This window comes from Symphalangus syndactylus, chromosome 2 (assembly GCF_028878055.3).
Source record: "Symphalangus syndactylus isolate Jambi chromosome 2, NHGRI_mSymSyn1-v2.1_pri, whole genome shotgun sequence".
NCBI classification, from domain to species: Eukaryota; Metazoa; Chordata; class Mammalia; order Primates; family Hylobatidae; genus Symphalangus; species Symphalangus syndactylus.
In genome coordinates, this window is record NC_072424.2 from 36,262,289 (window position 1) to 36,279,503 (window position 17,215).

A 17,215-nucleotide genomic window follows, 5' to 3' on the forward strand; every position below is an offset into this window, starting at 1 on the left:
TCCACCAAGAAGCCAGTCATTGAGATTCCTTCCCATACGAGGATGAGTTTTTCACGTCTCCTTCTCTATCTTCTGCAAAGTTTGTTCCAACCTGATCATTTCAATGAGTGTTCTCAGCCTCCTGGCTAGAGTAGGGGCCAAGAGGCTGACAGTTCTCACAAATGCCTCAGCCCTTAAAAGGTATAGTTATTCTCCCTCTCCTAAGGTCTGAAGGTGTGGGGTGGGCAGTAGGTATTCATGGAACTCTACACCACCTTATCTGTATGACTCTGTATTCCAAAGGACAGTGTAAGCTTTACAAAAAAGGAGCAGGTCCCAGGTTAATAATCATGGCAACATGCTGGATAGCCACTAATGAGAGCTGCAGCTTGAGACTGTGCAAGCACAGAAATGAAATGACACAATGCATTCAAAGAGAACACGGGCCAATGGACTATCTAGCTAGGTGTACATACACAGAGTTTTTTATTTTCAATGACCTGTATGTCCACAACCACACCTTCAGCATGCACACTCTTGTGATGGACAGCCCAGACAGCCCACACCTCCTTCTCTCCCCTTTCTTCCTAAGGCAGGTATACGCAGATTAGGGTAATCTTTAGCTTGGATCCCTCCCCTAAGCTCCCCTACACCTTGACTTTTAGAGGACAGAGGGCATCTTCGTAGATCCCAAAGTATTCCCAGTGTCCTGGGCTATCCTGGCACCTGGCTTCTTTCCATCAATCTAGAGTTCTAATCCTTGGAATGACCTCTTTAATGATAACCAAGAAAAAAAAAAAAAGATCCCAACTAGATGGACTATCCTTTCCCTCCAAACCCAGTCCAGGTAATCCAGATAGAGCTGAGGACTATGCTTAAGCTCTCTATGCCAGCTCTGAGACAAGGAGAAGGTAGAAAGGGGAAGGGTCTTGCTTGAAGGTCCCTCACAGTTTCCCTAGAAATGGTAGATCTTAAACCTCCCCACAAGGTAACAGCAGACCCCAGACTTTCTAGGCTAACTATGTGATGTTCAAGTCTTCCTTCTCCTGTCTCCAGGCAACCAGATGCCCCGGGAGAATTCCCAACACTGCAAAGCTATAATCACATGCAACTCTTCCAAAGCCGTGCTGTGTTACTAGGGAGGGGTAAGTTGTGCTCTACACAATGGAAATGGGACCCAGGTGTTATATATAAAAAATAAACATTTAAAGAAATAAAAACGGGAAGGGAAAGAGAGGGAGAGAGACCTTGAGGTTCTTAAAGAGTAGTACCCTCTCTAACTGGTTCAGGGCTTTGGTCTGCTCCCCACTACTTAGCTCCAGTTTGTTGAGGAGACATGGAGATATCTGCGAAAGACAGGCAAACGCACGATTTAAACAGAGTGAAGTAAACTCAGACACACACCAACAGGGCATAGGGCAGGAATGGGGATGGATGGCAGGGGAGAGGAGAAGGTCAGGTGCATGCATCACACAGCTAAGGGTCATCTCCATAGGTAGACCCTCTTAGGGCTGCAAGCGGAATCCTCATCAGAGGCCCACGAAGTCCAGGGCTTCAGTTCAAGATAGAAAGAAGCCATTCTTTTGACCACTATTCTTCTCCTAGCAGTTTAGGAACCCTTTGGTTCTTAACTTGACTAATCTCTTCAATACAGACTAGCACAAGCAAGAGCCCAGTCTAATTCAGCATTGAGGTAGGATTTGGGACATAGCCTCTCTAGGCCTTCTACCTGCGGATAAGGATAAGTCTTGAGGGGATGGCAGGACTTTCATCTTTGTCAACAGACATTTTTAGCCAAGACTGATGGGTACCATGCAGTTTCCATGAAGAACTGGCTCACCAGCTTACATGGTGGTTCAAAGATAGGCCGGAGCAGAAAAGCTGAGGAAGGGATATATCTGGGAGAGAATACATTTCTCACTAAAGGAGTGAGAGCTACTTCTAGATTCCAAGCAGACCTGTCTAGGCAAAAGCATATCTTCACTAAGCAAGGTTACCCCAAGGCACTGAAGTTGGGAGATTAAGGTTTGCATGAGAGACAGCAGATCAGCTCTCAGATCATACCTTCTTCATGTTGGTCCCCACATAGCTCTTGGGTTCTTCTTTAAACTGAGGTAACCTATAAGATAGAGAATCCATCAACTGTCATTAAGGATAATGACAAATGTCCCTCTCCATGCCAGCCACAAACCAAAGGTGCTCTGAGCCAGAGCATGCCCTGTGTCTTAGAAAAGGCTACAAAAGAGAAGCATTCTAATTTCATCCTTTTCAGAGCTTCATCAAGCTGCCACAGGAATCGGAGGATGTGTGACATGGACAAAAGGAGGTAGTCGTGAGAGCAAGGTAAGTGCCCTTGGAGGGTGGAGGCTCTTTTTCCCTAAGACTGATTCCTTCCTGCTTATATTTACTTGGCAAATACTGCTGCCAAGAGATGGGGGGAGGGCAGTCTATCAAAACCCTAGGAGAGTGGGCAAAAAAGAAGAATTAACAGGCAGGTTGAAGTTTTGAAACCAGTAAATTTGAGCCGGAGGAGCAAAAAATTATTTGCAGCAGGATCCAAGGGCAGTCTAGCCTGTAGATAATAAGGATTATTATCTATAGATCTGAGAGCAAAAAGAAATCCCAGAGGAAGGTTTAAAGCCACTGCCTCAGCTCTTCTGTGAGTCTGTTGAAAGGAGGTGCAGGAAACAGGCCTAGTATGAAAAGGCCTCCTAGGCCCTAGGATAAGGGCCTTACCTAAGGGTAACCAACCATCTTGGTTTGCCTGGGACTGAGGGGGGTTTGCCAGGATGCAGAACTTTTAGTGCTGAAATCAGGACAGTCCCAGGCAATTCACAATTGCTAGTCACCCTAATTTTGGCCCTCTCCCACAGAAATCAGGGTCCCTTGAGTTTGGCTTCCTCTCTGGGTTCCCTTTCCCAGCTGCTACCTGCACAGAAACAGAAACAAATTTGGGAAGCAGAATGAGGTCTGCTGGCCTATATTAAATAACCCTCTGCCTCCCCGTGAGGCCAAATCAGCTCCCTCCTCCTTTTCCCTTGCTCAGTAACCCTGGGCCCAGAGAACTACCCCCCATCCATAATCCCAGTGGCCTCTGATGTAGCTGTGGGGTTGGCCAGGTCCCTGATGTGGCTGTGTGGAAGCAGGCAGACTCAAGAGGCTTGGGCAGCCGGGCTGAAGCAAACAGCAGCAGGTTTACCTTGTGAAGAGCAGCTGCACCATGTCTACGAGAGTGTGCTCTGCGGATTTTCTCAATAACTCTGCACAGGCAAAAACAAATAACACAGGTGTCATTACTTGCTGTGCTATTATCAAGAGGGTTCTCAGAGCAGACTCCCCTCCAAACCTTGTTTACCAAGGATTATGCCAAACTTATTAAAACCAGCTCCACCTCAGCCTGGCAGCCATAACTTCACTGGCCCACTAGGTGGCACTACTGAGTCAGGGAAAAAAAGGGGAGGGATAAGATGTGTTCTAAAGGGTTGCAGGTTGGTGTCAATCCCAGAAACCCCAGGAGAGAGTTATTTGGTGCCTGGGCTAAATCAATCTGGGATCCATCCCAACTCCTGCCCTGGCATAACAGGCTGAGGTCTCTATTCTAGCTTCACAATACCCAAGTACAGAGATTTATTCTAGACCTCTATGATTGCATGAGATAGATGATGGAGAAGTCCTGAATTTTCCATCTCTCTGGGAAGACAGACACTGGCCCCAGGAATGGTGAAGGGGCTCATATCCAAGCACCTACCACTGAGCCTCATTTCAAAGCAGATCCGGAAGCAAGACTGCATAATCTCACACACAGATTCATTGGTAAGGTGGGCACCCACTGGGGTTAGCAGCAGAGTCCGTAGAATCTATCAGGAAGAAAAAGGAATTACTGTGATAAACAAGGTACTGAGAGGTACTCGAGGGTAAAGACAGAGGGGTTAGCAAGAATGCTGACTTCACCTCAGCTTGGTAGAGAGGTCTCCAAGAAGCTTGTCCTGGGAATTGTTTCTTCACTTTTTATGACCCTGACATATTTCAGAACTCATTCCAGCCCTAGCCCATGAGCCCAAGAGATGGACGGCACAAATATAGTCTGCCAGAGGTACAAGTGTATTTAAGGCTTCTGGTATTTGACATCACTTCATATAAAGCTTTTACTGATTTTCCTTAGAAAAAGCTTTTACTTTGGGTACTCCAGCTGCTTGTTTGGAAACAAAGTAGCTCCCCTAAGCCCCAGTGGAGTCAAAACACAGCTTCGTGCTGTGGGCAGAGTAAGTAGAGTCTGCAGCACCAGCCCCTGGCCATTAGCCTAACTGCTATTTCCCTCTCACTTACCTGAAGGATTTTCATCAGGACAACTTCATCACTGGCAGGATCAGTGCCCACAAAACGAGCATGGGTGACAGCATCCGCCATGTTCTCCATGCCCTCTGCTGTGCCCTCATGGGTGGGATCTGCTCCAGCGAAAAAGGAAAGATTAAGTGATGTGGAGAGGAGAGAGATAAAAGGTAAGGCAGCCTGTCTAGCTTTGAGAGACAGTTTTTCCTCTTCAGTTCCCTAACCCATGGCTCCTTGAGCTACATGAGAATTTTTGCCCACAACTGATTTTTTTTTTTTTTTTTTTTGAGACAGAGTCTCACTTTGTCACCCAGGCTGGAGTGCAATGAGGTGATCTCAGCTTACTGCAACCTCCGCCTTGGGTTCAAGCGATTTTCCTGCCTTAGCCTCCTGAGTAGCTGGCATTACAGGCACCCACCACCACGCCCAGCTAATTTTTTTCGTACTTTTAGTAGAGATGGGGTTTTGCCATGTTGGCCAGGCTGGTCTTGAACTCCTGACCTCAGGTGATCCACTTGCCTCGGCATCCCAAAGTGTTGGGATTACAGATGTGAGCCACTGCACCCGGCCCCATAACTGGTTTTAACGAGCTCTTCAACACAAAATCCACTGGGTAAAACTGTGGTTCTCAATTGCTGGACCCATACCAAAAAGTTCTGATTTTGTATGCCCAGAGTGGGGCCTGAGAATTTGTGTTTCTAACAAGACCCCAGTTGAAGTTAAACACCGCCGAGCAGGGGATCATACTCTGGGAATCACTAGTATAAATCTACTAATTTCATAGAGGAGGGGCCTGGAAACAAGAGTTTTTGACTCAGAACAAGAACCAGGTAGGGCCAAAGCTTGTGGCCTTTTCTCCATTCATCTTTCAATACAGCTTCTCTCTGGTTGCTTTTGGAGTTTTGTGTTCAGGCGCAACTGAATTAGGGGAGCAGGAGGAGGAAACGAACACTCACTGCTGCCAATACTCATATCTGAGTGTCACATTACAGCAGATCAAAGACTTTTTTTTTTTTTGAGATGGAGTTTCGCTCTTGTTGGCAGGCTGGAGTGCTATGGTGTGATCTTGGTTCACCGCAACCTCCGTCTCCTGGGTTCAAGCGATTCTCCTGCCTCAGGCTTCCCGAGTAGCTGGGATTACAGGCATGCGCCACCACGCCTGGCTAATTTTGTATTTTTAGTAGAGATGGGGTTTCTCCATGTTGGTCAGGCTGGTCTCGAACTCCCGACCTCAGGTGATCCGCCAGCCTTGGCTTCCCAAAGTGCTGGGATTACAGGCGTGAGCTACCACGCCTGGCCCAAAGAATTCTTCTTTAGTTTCATTCTTATTTAAAGTAATATGACGATGAGCAAGAATCCTGTTTCCAGCTTAACAGGCATTAGGAGAGAAAAAAGATAAACTAAACAGGACTGGAGGCTGACTAGCTGGGGGGTAGGCAGGAGGGAGAATTTCAGCTGTACAGAATAAGAGGGGAGAAGCTAGAGGTCAGACAACCGGCACCACGGTGGAAATGAACACAAATGCTATTAAGCAGGGAACTCAGCTCCCATTCATGTATTAAATAGCCACGAGAAATAGCCAAATAAGTTGTCACCATCAAGGGTCTTGCCTAGCTCCTGCCCTAGGTCTGCTCTGAAGGATCCTTTCCAGAGCTGTTTAGTTCTAAAAGGGGAGCCTAAGTAGGGGGAAAGAGCAGGGATATGAAAAAGCTTTGTGAGTGACAGAGAAAGTCGCTCCAGAGGTGGCATGGTGTAATGCAGGAGCACCTCCTAATTTTAGTCACAGGAATTATAAGATTGTTGTTATTTTTTCTCTCCCCCCAACCTTTTTTTTTTTTTTTTTTAAATTGAGACAGAGTCTCACTCTGTCATCCAGGCTGGATGGAGTCCAGTGGCGTGATCTCGGATCACTGCAACCTCTGCCTCCTGGGTTCAAGCAATTCTCCTGCCTCAGCCTCCTGAGTAGCTGGGATTACAGGTGCCCACCACCACACCCAGCAATTTTTGTATTTTTAGTAGAGATGGGGTTTCACCATGTTGGCCAGGTTGGTCACAAACTCCTGACCTCAGGTGATCCACCCACCTTGGCCTCCCAAAGTACTGGGATTACAGGCTTGGGCCACTGTGCCCAGCCCATTTTCTCTTTCTTGGTACCTGAAATCAGGGAGTTCCTGAGCCTAAACCTCAGAGGATGGCTGAGAACCTAAACTTTTTTTTTTCTTTTTTTTGTTTTTAAATAGACAGGGTCTTGTTCTATCGCCCAGGCTGGGTTGCAGTGGTGCAATCATGGCTCACTGCTGCCTTGACCTCTGGGGCTCAAGTGATCCTCCTACCTCAGCCTCCTTAGCAGCTAGGACTACAAATATGTGCTAATATGCCAGGAGAATTTTTGTATTTTTTTATAGAGATGGGGTTTCCCTATATTGTCCAGCCTGGTCTTGAACTCCTGGGCTCAAGTGATCTGCCTGCCTGGGCCCCCCGAAGTGCTGGGATTACAGGTGTGAGCCACTGTGCCTGGCCCCCAAACATTTCTCTTGCAATGATAAGCCAGAAATCTTTTACTAATTGTGAATGTTTCCTCTTTTTCTTCTGTCCTCATTAGCCACCGACACCACATCAAGACTTTCTTTGTCCTATTTACAGTGTCCTTCTACTCAGCTCTGGGAGTAGTTACTTTAGAGGTCATGCAGAAGGAAGCCAGTTTCATGACATATAGTAAAATGGGGTGACCCAGCTCCTCCTATCACACCACCTCTCCACGTTTCTCCCGATCAGCACAAAAAAATCCCATACTCTCAAGGCCTCTATCTCATAGCCCTGCCTGACAGTCCCTACCCAGGCCACTGGGGCCCACATAGGAAACCCAGGTCCTTCTCAATGTTGTGTAGCATTTCAGAGATAAGTGAATAGTAGCCTTGTTCCCATCTCACAAGGCTCCTGGGGGTCCATTTCTTCCTCTCTTTCAGTAATCTCTCTTGTTAAGGTGTCTTTTAAATTATTACTTTGAATCAGGCACTCCTTCCATCCCCCAACCAGAATAGATTCAGAGAGACTCCACTAAGGGGAGTTTACTCCATTAAGGGGCTCTACTGATCTCTTTGTAGTTCTTATCCCCTGAGGTTGAATGAAGTAGCAAAGTTAATTTTCTAAAAAGGCAGTTAAGGGCTGGACACGGTGGCTCACGCCTCTAATCCCAGCAATTTGGGAGGCCAAGGTGGGCAGACTGCCTGAGCTCAGGAGTTCGAGACCAGCCTGGCCAACACAGCGAGACCCCATCTCTACTAAAAATACAAAAATTAGCCGGGCGTGGTGGTGCGTGCCTGTAGTCCCAGCTACTTGGGAGGCTGAGGCATAAGAATTGCTTGAACTCAGGAAATGGAGGTTGCAGTGAGCCAAGATCACACCACTGCACTCCAACCTGGGCAACAGAGCGAACTCTGTCTCAATAAAAACCAATAAAAAATATAAATAAAAGGCAGACTAGAGTGACAGGTCTTTGACAAGAACCACAGGCAAGGCTTGCTAGCAACCCATGAAATCCGTGGCACAAAAATTCTGGTCTGGCAGCTGTGTGGGGCCAAACAAAAGGCCAGTCCTTGGAGGATCTAAAATAATCCCTGAAACCTTGGATCATAGGAGCAAGAGACAGGAGTTTTCTTCTAGAAGAGCAGCCTAAACCCTTCTTTAAAATGTCCTCCTCTTCTGGCTACTCTGGAGCCAACTTCAGGGAAATCTGCCAATCCCATCTCCTTTGCTTTTTTGGCTTTCATACGCTCCTTCCTGCTCCTTTTCTCATGCCCACTGCAATCACCACCTCCAGCATTCTCCTTTCCCACCACAGGAAACTCCAATGACCAGCTGGCCTGAGGTCTCCAATGACCAGCCTGTCTGCCAAGTCCAGGATGGGGAAAGAGTAACACCAACAAGACAGCAGAGGGAAAAGGCACAGCAGCGGCAGCCACTGGAGGCTGTGAAGAAAGATGACCTGCAGGTGGTGCTCAGGGCAAGGCTGGAAGTGGCTGGGCCTGATTTTGTTTAGGAAAAGTATGAAGCTGGGACTAGGGTGTCGGAGAGGCTGATGCACCTGTTCAGAAGCTAGCTGGTACCCAGGATTCCTGCTCAGGATCCTGAATGCATCAGCTAAGCAAATCCAACATTTCTAGAATAAAGGGTTTTCTTGCCTGAACTGAAGACTATTTTCTTTTCTGGCTAGCTAAAGCCTGAGCCTTATCTTTTCTTGTCTCCCTACTTCAGAAACAAAGACAGCTGCCTGTTTTCTATGTTCTTCATCCTTGTACATGGGCTGCCAATCGGGGAAAATGAATTCCCAAATTGAGTGTCAAGACCAACTAAAACAGAAATCCAAAGAAAGACACCATAAACAAATTTAGAGATAAACTACAGATTAAGGGAGATATTTGGCCTAGATTAGGAGCAAATATTTGTAATGCTATGATAGGCAATGGGTTAATATTCCTACCATACAAAGAACTCCTACAAATTGACATGAAAAACAAACACAACTCAATTAAAAAAAGAAGTGAAGGACAGGAAATTCAAATGTTCAGCCTCCAGGAAATAAAAGCAACAAAAGGCTGAGTGCAATGGCTCACGTCCGTAATCCTAGCACTTTGGGAGGCCAAGGTGGTGGATTTCTTGAGCTCAGGAGTTCAAGACCAGCCTGGGCAACATGGAGAAACTCCACTTCTACTAAAAGTACAAAAATTAGCTGAGTGTGGTGGCGTGTGCCTGTAGTCCCAGCTACTTGGGAGGCGGAGGTGGGAGGATCACCTGAGCCCAAAGGTCAAGGCTGCAGTGAGCCGTGATTGTGCCACTGCACTCCAGTCTGGGTGACAGAGCAAGACCCTGTCTCAAAAAATAAAAACAAAATATCATTTTTTACTTACCAAGTTGGCACAAATAAAACTGATAATATTCAGTGCTGATGACAGGGTAGGGAAGTAGAAATTCTCAGTCACTGCTGGTGGAAGTATAAATGATGTAGCCTTTTGGGGAAGCAACCTGGTAATAGCTATAAAAATGCAATATGCACATGGTCTTTAATCCAGAAATCCCAAGTTCAGAAATCTTTCACACAAGAGTAAAATTAGTAATAAGGGGCCTGGCATGGTGGCTCATGCCTATAATCCCAGCACTTTGGGAGGCCGAGGCGGGTGGATCACGAGGTCAGGAGTTCAAGACCAGCCTGGGCAACATGGTGAAACCCCGTCTCTACTAAAAATACAAAAATTAGCCAGGCGTGGTGGCACAATATGGTGAAACCCCGTCTCTACTAAAAATAAAAATAATTATTAATAAGGACATGTGATCAAGGATGCTTATATTAGCATTATTTACGACTTCAATAGGAAATAATCTTAAATATTAAGAATGAGCACATGAATTGTGTTATATCTATATTACACTATGGAAATTATAGAGCTACTAAAAAAAATCATACAAGGGGCTGAGGGGAGAGTGAAATGGGGAGTTATTGGTTAATGTTAACTCCCCATTATGTTAAGTTTCTATTTGGGGTAATAAAAATGTTTGGGAAATAGATGGTGGTGATGGCTGCACAACATTGTGAATGTAATTAATGCCAATGAATTGTAAACTGAAACTGATGGAAATGGCAAGTTTTATATATATTTTCTACAATATAAGAGAATAAATCAGATGAATAGTTATATCATATACATTTAAGTTAATACTATCTGCTTTTTTTTTTTTTTTGAGACGGAGTCTCGCTCTGTCACCCAGGCTGGAGTGCAATGGTGTGATCTCAGCTCACTGTAACCTCTGCCTCCCGGGTTCAAGTGATTCTCCTGCCTCAGCCTCCTGAGTAGCTGGGATTACAGGCACGTACCACCACACCTGGCTAATTTTGTATTTTTGGTAGAGATGGGGTTTCACCATGTTAGGCTGGTCTCAAACTCCTGACCTCATGATCCATCCGCCTTGGCCTCCCAAAGTGCTAGGATTACAGTCATGAGCCACTGTGCCCGGCCAAGTTAATACTATTAAATGAAAAAAGAAAATACGTAGCACATAATCCTATTTTTATTTCATTTTATTCTATTCTTTTTTTTTTTTTTTTGAGACGGAATCTCGCTCTGTTGCTCAGGTTAGAGTACAGTGGCGCGATCTCTGCTCACTGCAAACCCCGCCTCCCGGGCTCAAGCGATTCACCTGCCTCAGCCTCCCCAGTAGTTGGGGTTATAGAAGCCTGCCACCGCGCCTGGCTAATATTTGTAGTTTTAGTAGAGATGGGGTTTCACCTTGCAGAAGCCAGCCACCGCACCCGGCTAATATTTGTATTTTTAGTAGACATGGGGTTTCACCATGTTGGCCAGGCTGGTCTCAAACTCCTGACCTCGTGATCCACCCGCCTTGGCCTCCCAAAGTGCTAGGCTTACAGGCGTGAGCCACCGCACCGAGGCTTATTTCATTTTAAAAAGGGATGGTACTTCATTTACAAAGACATAGAAAAACAAAGATTCAAACTAGGCTGTTAACACTATTTGCCTAAAGAAGGAGGAGGAACATTGAGAAAGTACAGGAAGGACAATTAACTTTTCTTTTGAACATCTCTATTGTTTGTCTTCTTATAATGTGCATGCATTATGTCTGAAAAAATAACTTTAAAAATAGACCTAACCAGGCCGGGCACGATGGCTCACGCCTGTAATCCCAGCACTTTGGGAGGCCAAGGCGGGCAGATCATGAGGTCAGGAGATCGAAACCATCCTGGCTAACACGGTGAAACCCCATCTCTACTAAAAATACAAAAAATTAGCCGGGCGTGGTGGTCGGCACCTGTAGTCCCAGCTCCTCGGGAGGCTGAGGCAAGAGAATGGCGTGAACCTGGGAGGTGGAGCTTGCAGTGAGCCGAGATCGCACCACTGCACTCCAGCCTCGGCGACAGAGCGAGACTTCATCTCTAACTAAACAAACAAACAAACAAACCTAACCAAACTTCCAAGAGTAAGGTACCATACCCTTAACTCTTTCCAAAGCATAGAGAAGCCAGAGTACCAAGGAAACTTCTTCTCTTGCCCTTCCCACCCTGTACAACGTGGGTCAGCTAGCATGATAAGTAACCAACAACAATCCTATTTCTCTTCTACAAGAAAAGAGATGACTGGAAAAAATTTCCCACTATCACCAGCTCATTGCCTAAGGCCTGGGCACCCCAGGAAAGGTGGGAAACGAAGTGCTGTGGTCATGCAACAAAGCCTGAGCTCTTACCTATGAGTGCATAGGACAGGAACTTGTTGACAGACGTGAGTGCCAGTCCAGTGATAGGGCCAGTGGTATCTTCAGAGCGAATCACTTCCAGAAAAGGACGAAGGAATACATTGGGCTCAATTTCTGAGAGTTCTGCAAGAAAATACACAGAAATGAAGAGGTACCATCTAACAGAAAGCTAAACCCTGGAAAAAGGTTCTTGTTTGTGCCATGAGGCTAGCGGTCTTTGTTGCTGGGTCAATCTTCTTCCCTCTGGATTACCTTGAATCAAATCCCAGACACTGCATCATTTTATCTGTAAAATTTTCAGTATGCAGATCTAAAAGATTAGGAATCTTAAAAAAAAGAACAAAAACACAATATTATCTATTTTTTTTTGTCAGAGTCCTACTCTGGAGTGCAGTGGCATGATCTCAGCTCACTGCAAACCTCCACCTCCAGGGCTCAAGCCCCTCAGCCTCCTCAGTAGCTGGGACTACAGGCGTCTGTCACTATGCCCGGCTAATTTTGTATTTTTAGTAGAGATGGGGTTACGCCATGTTGCCCAGGTTGGTCTCGAACTCCTGAGCTCAAGCAACGTGCCCGCCTTGGCCTCCCAAAGAGCTAGGATTACAGGCGTGAGCCATGGTGCCTGGCCCACAATATTATGCTTAAAGAGTTAACAAACAGTTAAAATGGTAAATTTTGCATTATATGTATTTTATCACAATTTTTAAAAATTAACAATAATTTTTCAATATCATCAAATATTGTGAGTCAATTTTCCATGCCCATTTCACCACCCTCCCCTGTGATATAAATAGGAAACGTCATCTTGGGTAGAGCCAATGTGACCCTTAGGTCCCAAGGTGGGCTCCTGTTTTTATGTCCTTTGCTGTTATGGTCAGGGTCACTTCTCTTAGAGAAAGAGTGCAGCATATTCCAGAAGGGTGAGAGGAAACTTTGAGGTTTATAGTCCCTTGCTGAAAAATAAGTTTAACAAGAACAAAAGGCTGAGCAGTCTCTTAGTCATGGAGGCAGTCTGTAATCTTGGAAGTTCGTAACCACTGTCCGGCCTCTTTGCTGCCTAGAGTTAGCAGAGAACTAACTGCTCTGAGATGAAGGGGCGATTGATAATCTTTATTTTACAGATGAGAAAAGGCTCAGATAAGATACATGATTCGTCCCAAATGACACAACTAATATGGAGAGCTGGGATTTGAACCCAGCCTATATGGTTCCAAAACTTGTAAAAACCCCTTCATCTATTCCACCTGAATAGATGAAATTTTACTCCTGAATTTAGAAGATTCCATTCTAGGTCAAAGAATACTACACTGTACTTGCTCCCTACCCTACTCTGCCCAGAATTTAAATTTGTTTTTCTAGATTGTGCTGTGCTTTCATCTTTCAGAGACCAGCTCCCTAAAAGGCTTCCTAAAGAGACCAAAAATGTTTAGGGATGTGATCTAGGCTGCCCCACCTTTAGAGACAAAAGGAAGCAGGGTTTCCTAAGCACCTTCATTTTCATGCAAATATAGGGAGCTGCCTACTCAATTCCTACCACCCCTACTCCTCCCTGTGTAAACATTCCCTGGGCCTGGCTGCTCCTCAGATTAATGCTTTAATTAATTGGCAGATTGGGTAGCATTTTCCAAGCTTGTCTGTACAGTGATCACATCAGCTGTAAAAAAACCCTGCTTCTCTTCCCCTACTACCCCCACCTACAGATGTAAAATTTACAGAAAAAACCTACAGTGTGTGTGTGTGTGTGTGTGTGTGTGTGTGTGTAGTGGGATGGTGGTAGGGTTGAGATATAAGGAATTTAAAGTATTTGGAAAAACTGAAATACATAACGTACTTTTAAAAAGCACATAAAATGGCCGGGCGCTCATGTCTGTAATCCCAGCACTTTGGGAGGCCGAGGCAGGCGCATCACAAGGTCAGGAGATTGAGACCATCCTGGCTAACATGGTGAAACCCTGTCTCTACTAAAAATACAAAAAAATTAGCTGGGCGTGGTGGTGGGCACCTGTAGTCCCAGCTACTCAGGAGGCTGAGGCAGGAGAATGGTGTGAACCCAGGAGGCAGAGCTTTCAGTGAGCTGAGATCACGCCACTGCACTCCAGCCTGGGTGACAGAGCAAGACTCCGACTCAAAAAAAAAAAAAAAAAAAAAAAAAAAAAAAAAGCACATAAAAAAATGTAAAGTCATCTAGTCTTGCTGCTTTAGGAACATGAATTATGTACAATTTGGTCTGTTATCTTAAAAGTGGTCATGTGGTATATTTGACATATAAAAGTCTAGAGGAAAAAAATCTTTGAGAATTGGGACAGGTACAGATTTTCTGTGATATTAGTTGCTACAACTATATACTTGCTTCATGTCCTCCTTCACGGCAAAAGAATAGGGCAGTTTTACATCTGGGGTCCACACTTCTAGGGCGATGTGCATTCAGCCTCTTTTTGCTAATTTGGTAAAATTAATTCTTTTCTTTAAATGAATGATTTATACAGCATGTAATTTTACAGCCAATTTTCAGACTGGCTTCCTTCATTCAACATGATGACTGAAATTTTTCCAAGCTATTGCATATATCAATAGCTTGTTTCTTTTTACTACTGAGTAGTATTCATTCCCTGTATGTATCACAGTTTCTTTATCCATTCACTGGTTGAAGGACATGTGGGATCTCCAGTTTGGGGCAATTATGAATGGAGCTGCTATAAACATTTGTGTACTAGTGTTTGTGTGAACATAGGTTTCCACTTCTTTAGGGTGAGTACCCAGGGGTAGGATTCCTGGCTCAAAGGGTAAAGGTGTGTTTAGCTTTACTGTCAAACTCTTTTCCAATGTCATTTTATCACTTTGTATTCCCACTAGCAATAAGAATTCTAGTTTCTCCACATCCTCTTCAGTACTTGGTATTTCAGTGTTTTTACTTAAGCGATTCAAGTATGTATGTAATAGTAGCTCCGTGTGGTTTAAATTTGCATTTCTCTAATGACTAATTATGTTAAACATCTTTTCATGTGCCTATTTGCCGTCTGTATATCCTTTTCGGTGACATGTCTGCTCAAGTCTTTTATCCATTATTAAACTAAGTTGTTTTCTTACTATTGAGTTTGGAGACTTCTTTATTCTGAATTTAAGTCCTTCGGTAGTGATACAATTATTTGTAAGTATTTTCTCCCAGTCTTAAGCTTATTTTTTCATTCCCTTAACATCTTTCATAGAACAGACACTTTTACTCTTGATGAAGTCCAATTTACTAATATTTTATGGATTGTGTTTTGGTTTAATGTCTAAATTGACTCTGCCTAATTCCAAGTCACAAAGATTTCCACTCTCCCATTTTCTCCCAAAATGTTTACAGATTTATGTTTTTCACCTATGATCTATTTTGAGTTAATTTTTGCATAAGGTGTGAGAGGTTTAGATTGAGGCTCATTTTTCCTTTGCCTAAGAATTTCCTACTGTTTCCAACATATCTCATTGTCTTTGCACCTTTGTCAAAAATAAATTGACCAGGGTGGGCACTGGTCCCAGCACTTTGGAAGGCTGAGGTGGGTGGATCCCTTGAGTCTAGGAGTTTGAGACCAGCCTGGGCAACATAGTGAGACCACCTCTACAGAAAATAATTAAAAAAAAAACGGCCAGGCGTGGTGGCTCATGCCTGTAATCCCAGCACTTTGGGAGGCTGAGGCAGGGGGATCACAAGGTCAGGAGATCGAGACCATCCTGGCTAACACGGTGAAACCCCGTCTCTACTAAAAATACAAAAAATTAGCCGGGCGTGGTGGCGGGAGCCTGTAGTCCCAGCTACTCGGGAGGCTGAGGCAGGAGAATGGCGTGAACCCGGGAGGCGGAGCTTGCAGTGAGCGGAGATCGCGCCACTGCACTCCAGCCTGGGCAACACAGTGAGACTGTCTCAAAAAAAAAAAAAAAAAAAAAAGCATGGACCAGGAGCAGTGGCTCATGCCTCATGCCTATAATCCCAGCACTTTGGGAGGCTGAGGTGGGTGGATCATCTGAGGTCAGGAGTTCAAGACCAGCCTGGCAAACATGGTGAAACCCCATCTCTACCAAAAAATACAAAAATTAGTGGGGCATGGTGGCACGCACCTGTAGTCCCAGCTACTGGGGAGACTGAGGTGAAAGAATATCTTGAACCCAGGAGGTAGAGGATGCAGTGAGCTGAGAGCGTGCCACTGCACTCCAGCCTGGGTGACAGAGTGAGATCCTGTCTCAAAAAAAAAAAAAAAAAAAATTAACCAGGCATGATGGCACGTGCCTGTAGTCCCAGCAACTCAGGAGGCTGAGGTGAGAGGATTGCTTGAGCCTGGGAGGCTGAGGCTGCAGTGAGCTGTGATCATACCACTGCACTCCAGCCTGGGGTGACACAGTAAGACCCTGTTCCAAAAAACAAAAATTGGCCATAATTTTGTGAGTCTCTTCTGGGTTTTCTGTTCTGTTTCATTGATCTATGTGTCTAAGTCTGACAACACGACACTGTGTTAATTATTATAAATATATACTAAGTCTTTTTTTTTTTGAGACGGAGTCTTGCTCTGTTACCCAGGCTAGAGTGCAGTGGCTCGATCTTGGCTCACTGCAACCTCGCCTCCTGGGTTCAAGCAATTCTCCTGCCTCAGCCTCCCGAGTAGCTGGGACTACAGGAACGCGCCACCACGCCCAGTTAATTTTTTTGTATTTTTAGTAGAGACGGGGTTTCACCATGTTGGCCAGGACGGTCTCGATCTCTTGACCTTGTGATCCACCTGCCTCAGCCTCCCAAAGTGCTGGCATTACAGGCATAAGCCACCGTGCCCGGCCCATATATACTAAGTCTTTTTGAGACAGAGTCTCACTGTGTTGCCCAGGCTGGAGTGCAGTGGCATGATCTCGGCTCACTGCAACCTCTACCTCCCGGGTTCAAGTGATTCTCATGCCTCAGCCTCCCGAGTAGTTGGGATTACGGGCACGCACCACCTTGCCTGGCTAATTTTTGTATTTTTAGTATAGACGGGATTTCGCCATGTTGGCCAGGCTGGTCTTGAACTCCTGACGTCAGGTGATCCACCCGTCTCAGCCTTCCAAAGTTCTGGGATTATAGGCGTGAGCCACCATGCCTGGCTTATACTAAGTCTTTTTTTTTTTTTTCTTTTTCTTTTAATTTTTTTTTTTGCACACACAAAAATAAACATTTTCTAAAAGTACATACAAACAAAAAGATGTATATCAAACATACTAGGAAGGTTGCACATGGGAAGACGGGGAATAGAAATGGGGAGTGGGAATTAAAGAAAATAAATGAGAGAGGGACTTTGTATGGATCAGTCATAATAACTCAATCCTCTATTTGACAAAGAAGAAGGAGAAGGAAGAGGAAGAAAAAGAAGGTGGGATAAAGGATCAGAAAGGGAGGAAAATAGAAAAAATTAGAGTATGACTCCAGGGTAGACCTGTTTTGTTGTCGCTTGGTTGGTTGGTTGGTCTGTTGTATTTTTCATATGTTTCGCCATGTTGGCCAGGCTGGTCTCAAACTCCTAGCCTCAAGTGATCAACCCGCCTCGGCCTCCCAGAGTACTGGGACTACAGGCGTGAGCCATCACGTCCAGCCCCCACATTGCTTCTGGCCTCTGTGGTAGACCTCCCAGACGGGGCGGCCGGGCAG

At 45.1% G+C, this 17,215-nt stretch overlaps 1 protein-coding gene across 28 annotated transcripts in view; it reads right to left on the bottom strand.

Annotated features, from left to right (window-relative positions):
• Window positions 1-17,215, bottom strand: part of GBF1 (golgi brefeldin A resistant guanine nucleotide exchange factor 1) — a 143,819-nt gene that overhangs the window by 31,174 nt on the left and 95,430 nt on the right. For 14 of the 28 annotated variants that reach the window (XM_063626848.1, XM_055250967.2, XM_055250947.2 and 11 more), the window contains 6 exons: window positions 11,560-11,691; window positions 4,306-4,424; window positions 3,728-3,836; window positions 3,179-3,239; window positions 2,044-2,098; window positions 1,227-1,325 (listed from right to left, as the gene is read on the bottom strand). In XM_063626848.1, the coding sequence (XP_063482918.1) occupies window positions 1,227-1,325; window positions 2,044-2,098; window positions 3,179-3,239; window positions 3,728-3,836; window positions 4,306-4,424; window positions 11,560-11,691 (575 nt within the window). The remainder of the gene's footprint in view (window positions 1-1,226; window positions 1,326-2,043; window positions 2,099-3,178; window positions 3,240-3,727; window positions 3,837-4,305; window positions 4,425-11,559; window positions 11,692-17,215) is intronic. The other 14 variants (XM_055251026.2, XM_063626919.1, XM_063626859.1 and 11 more) reach the window with 1 other exon arrangement.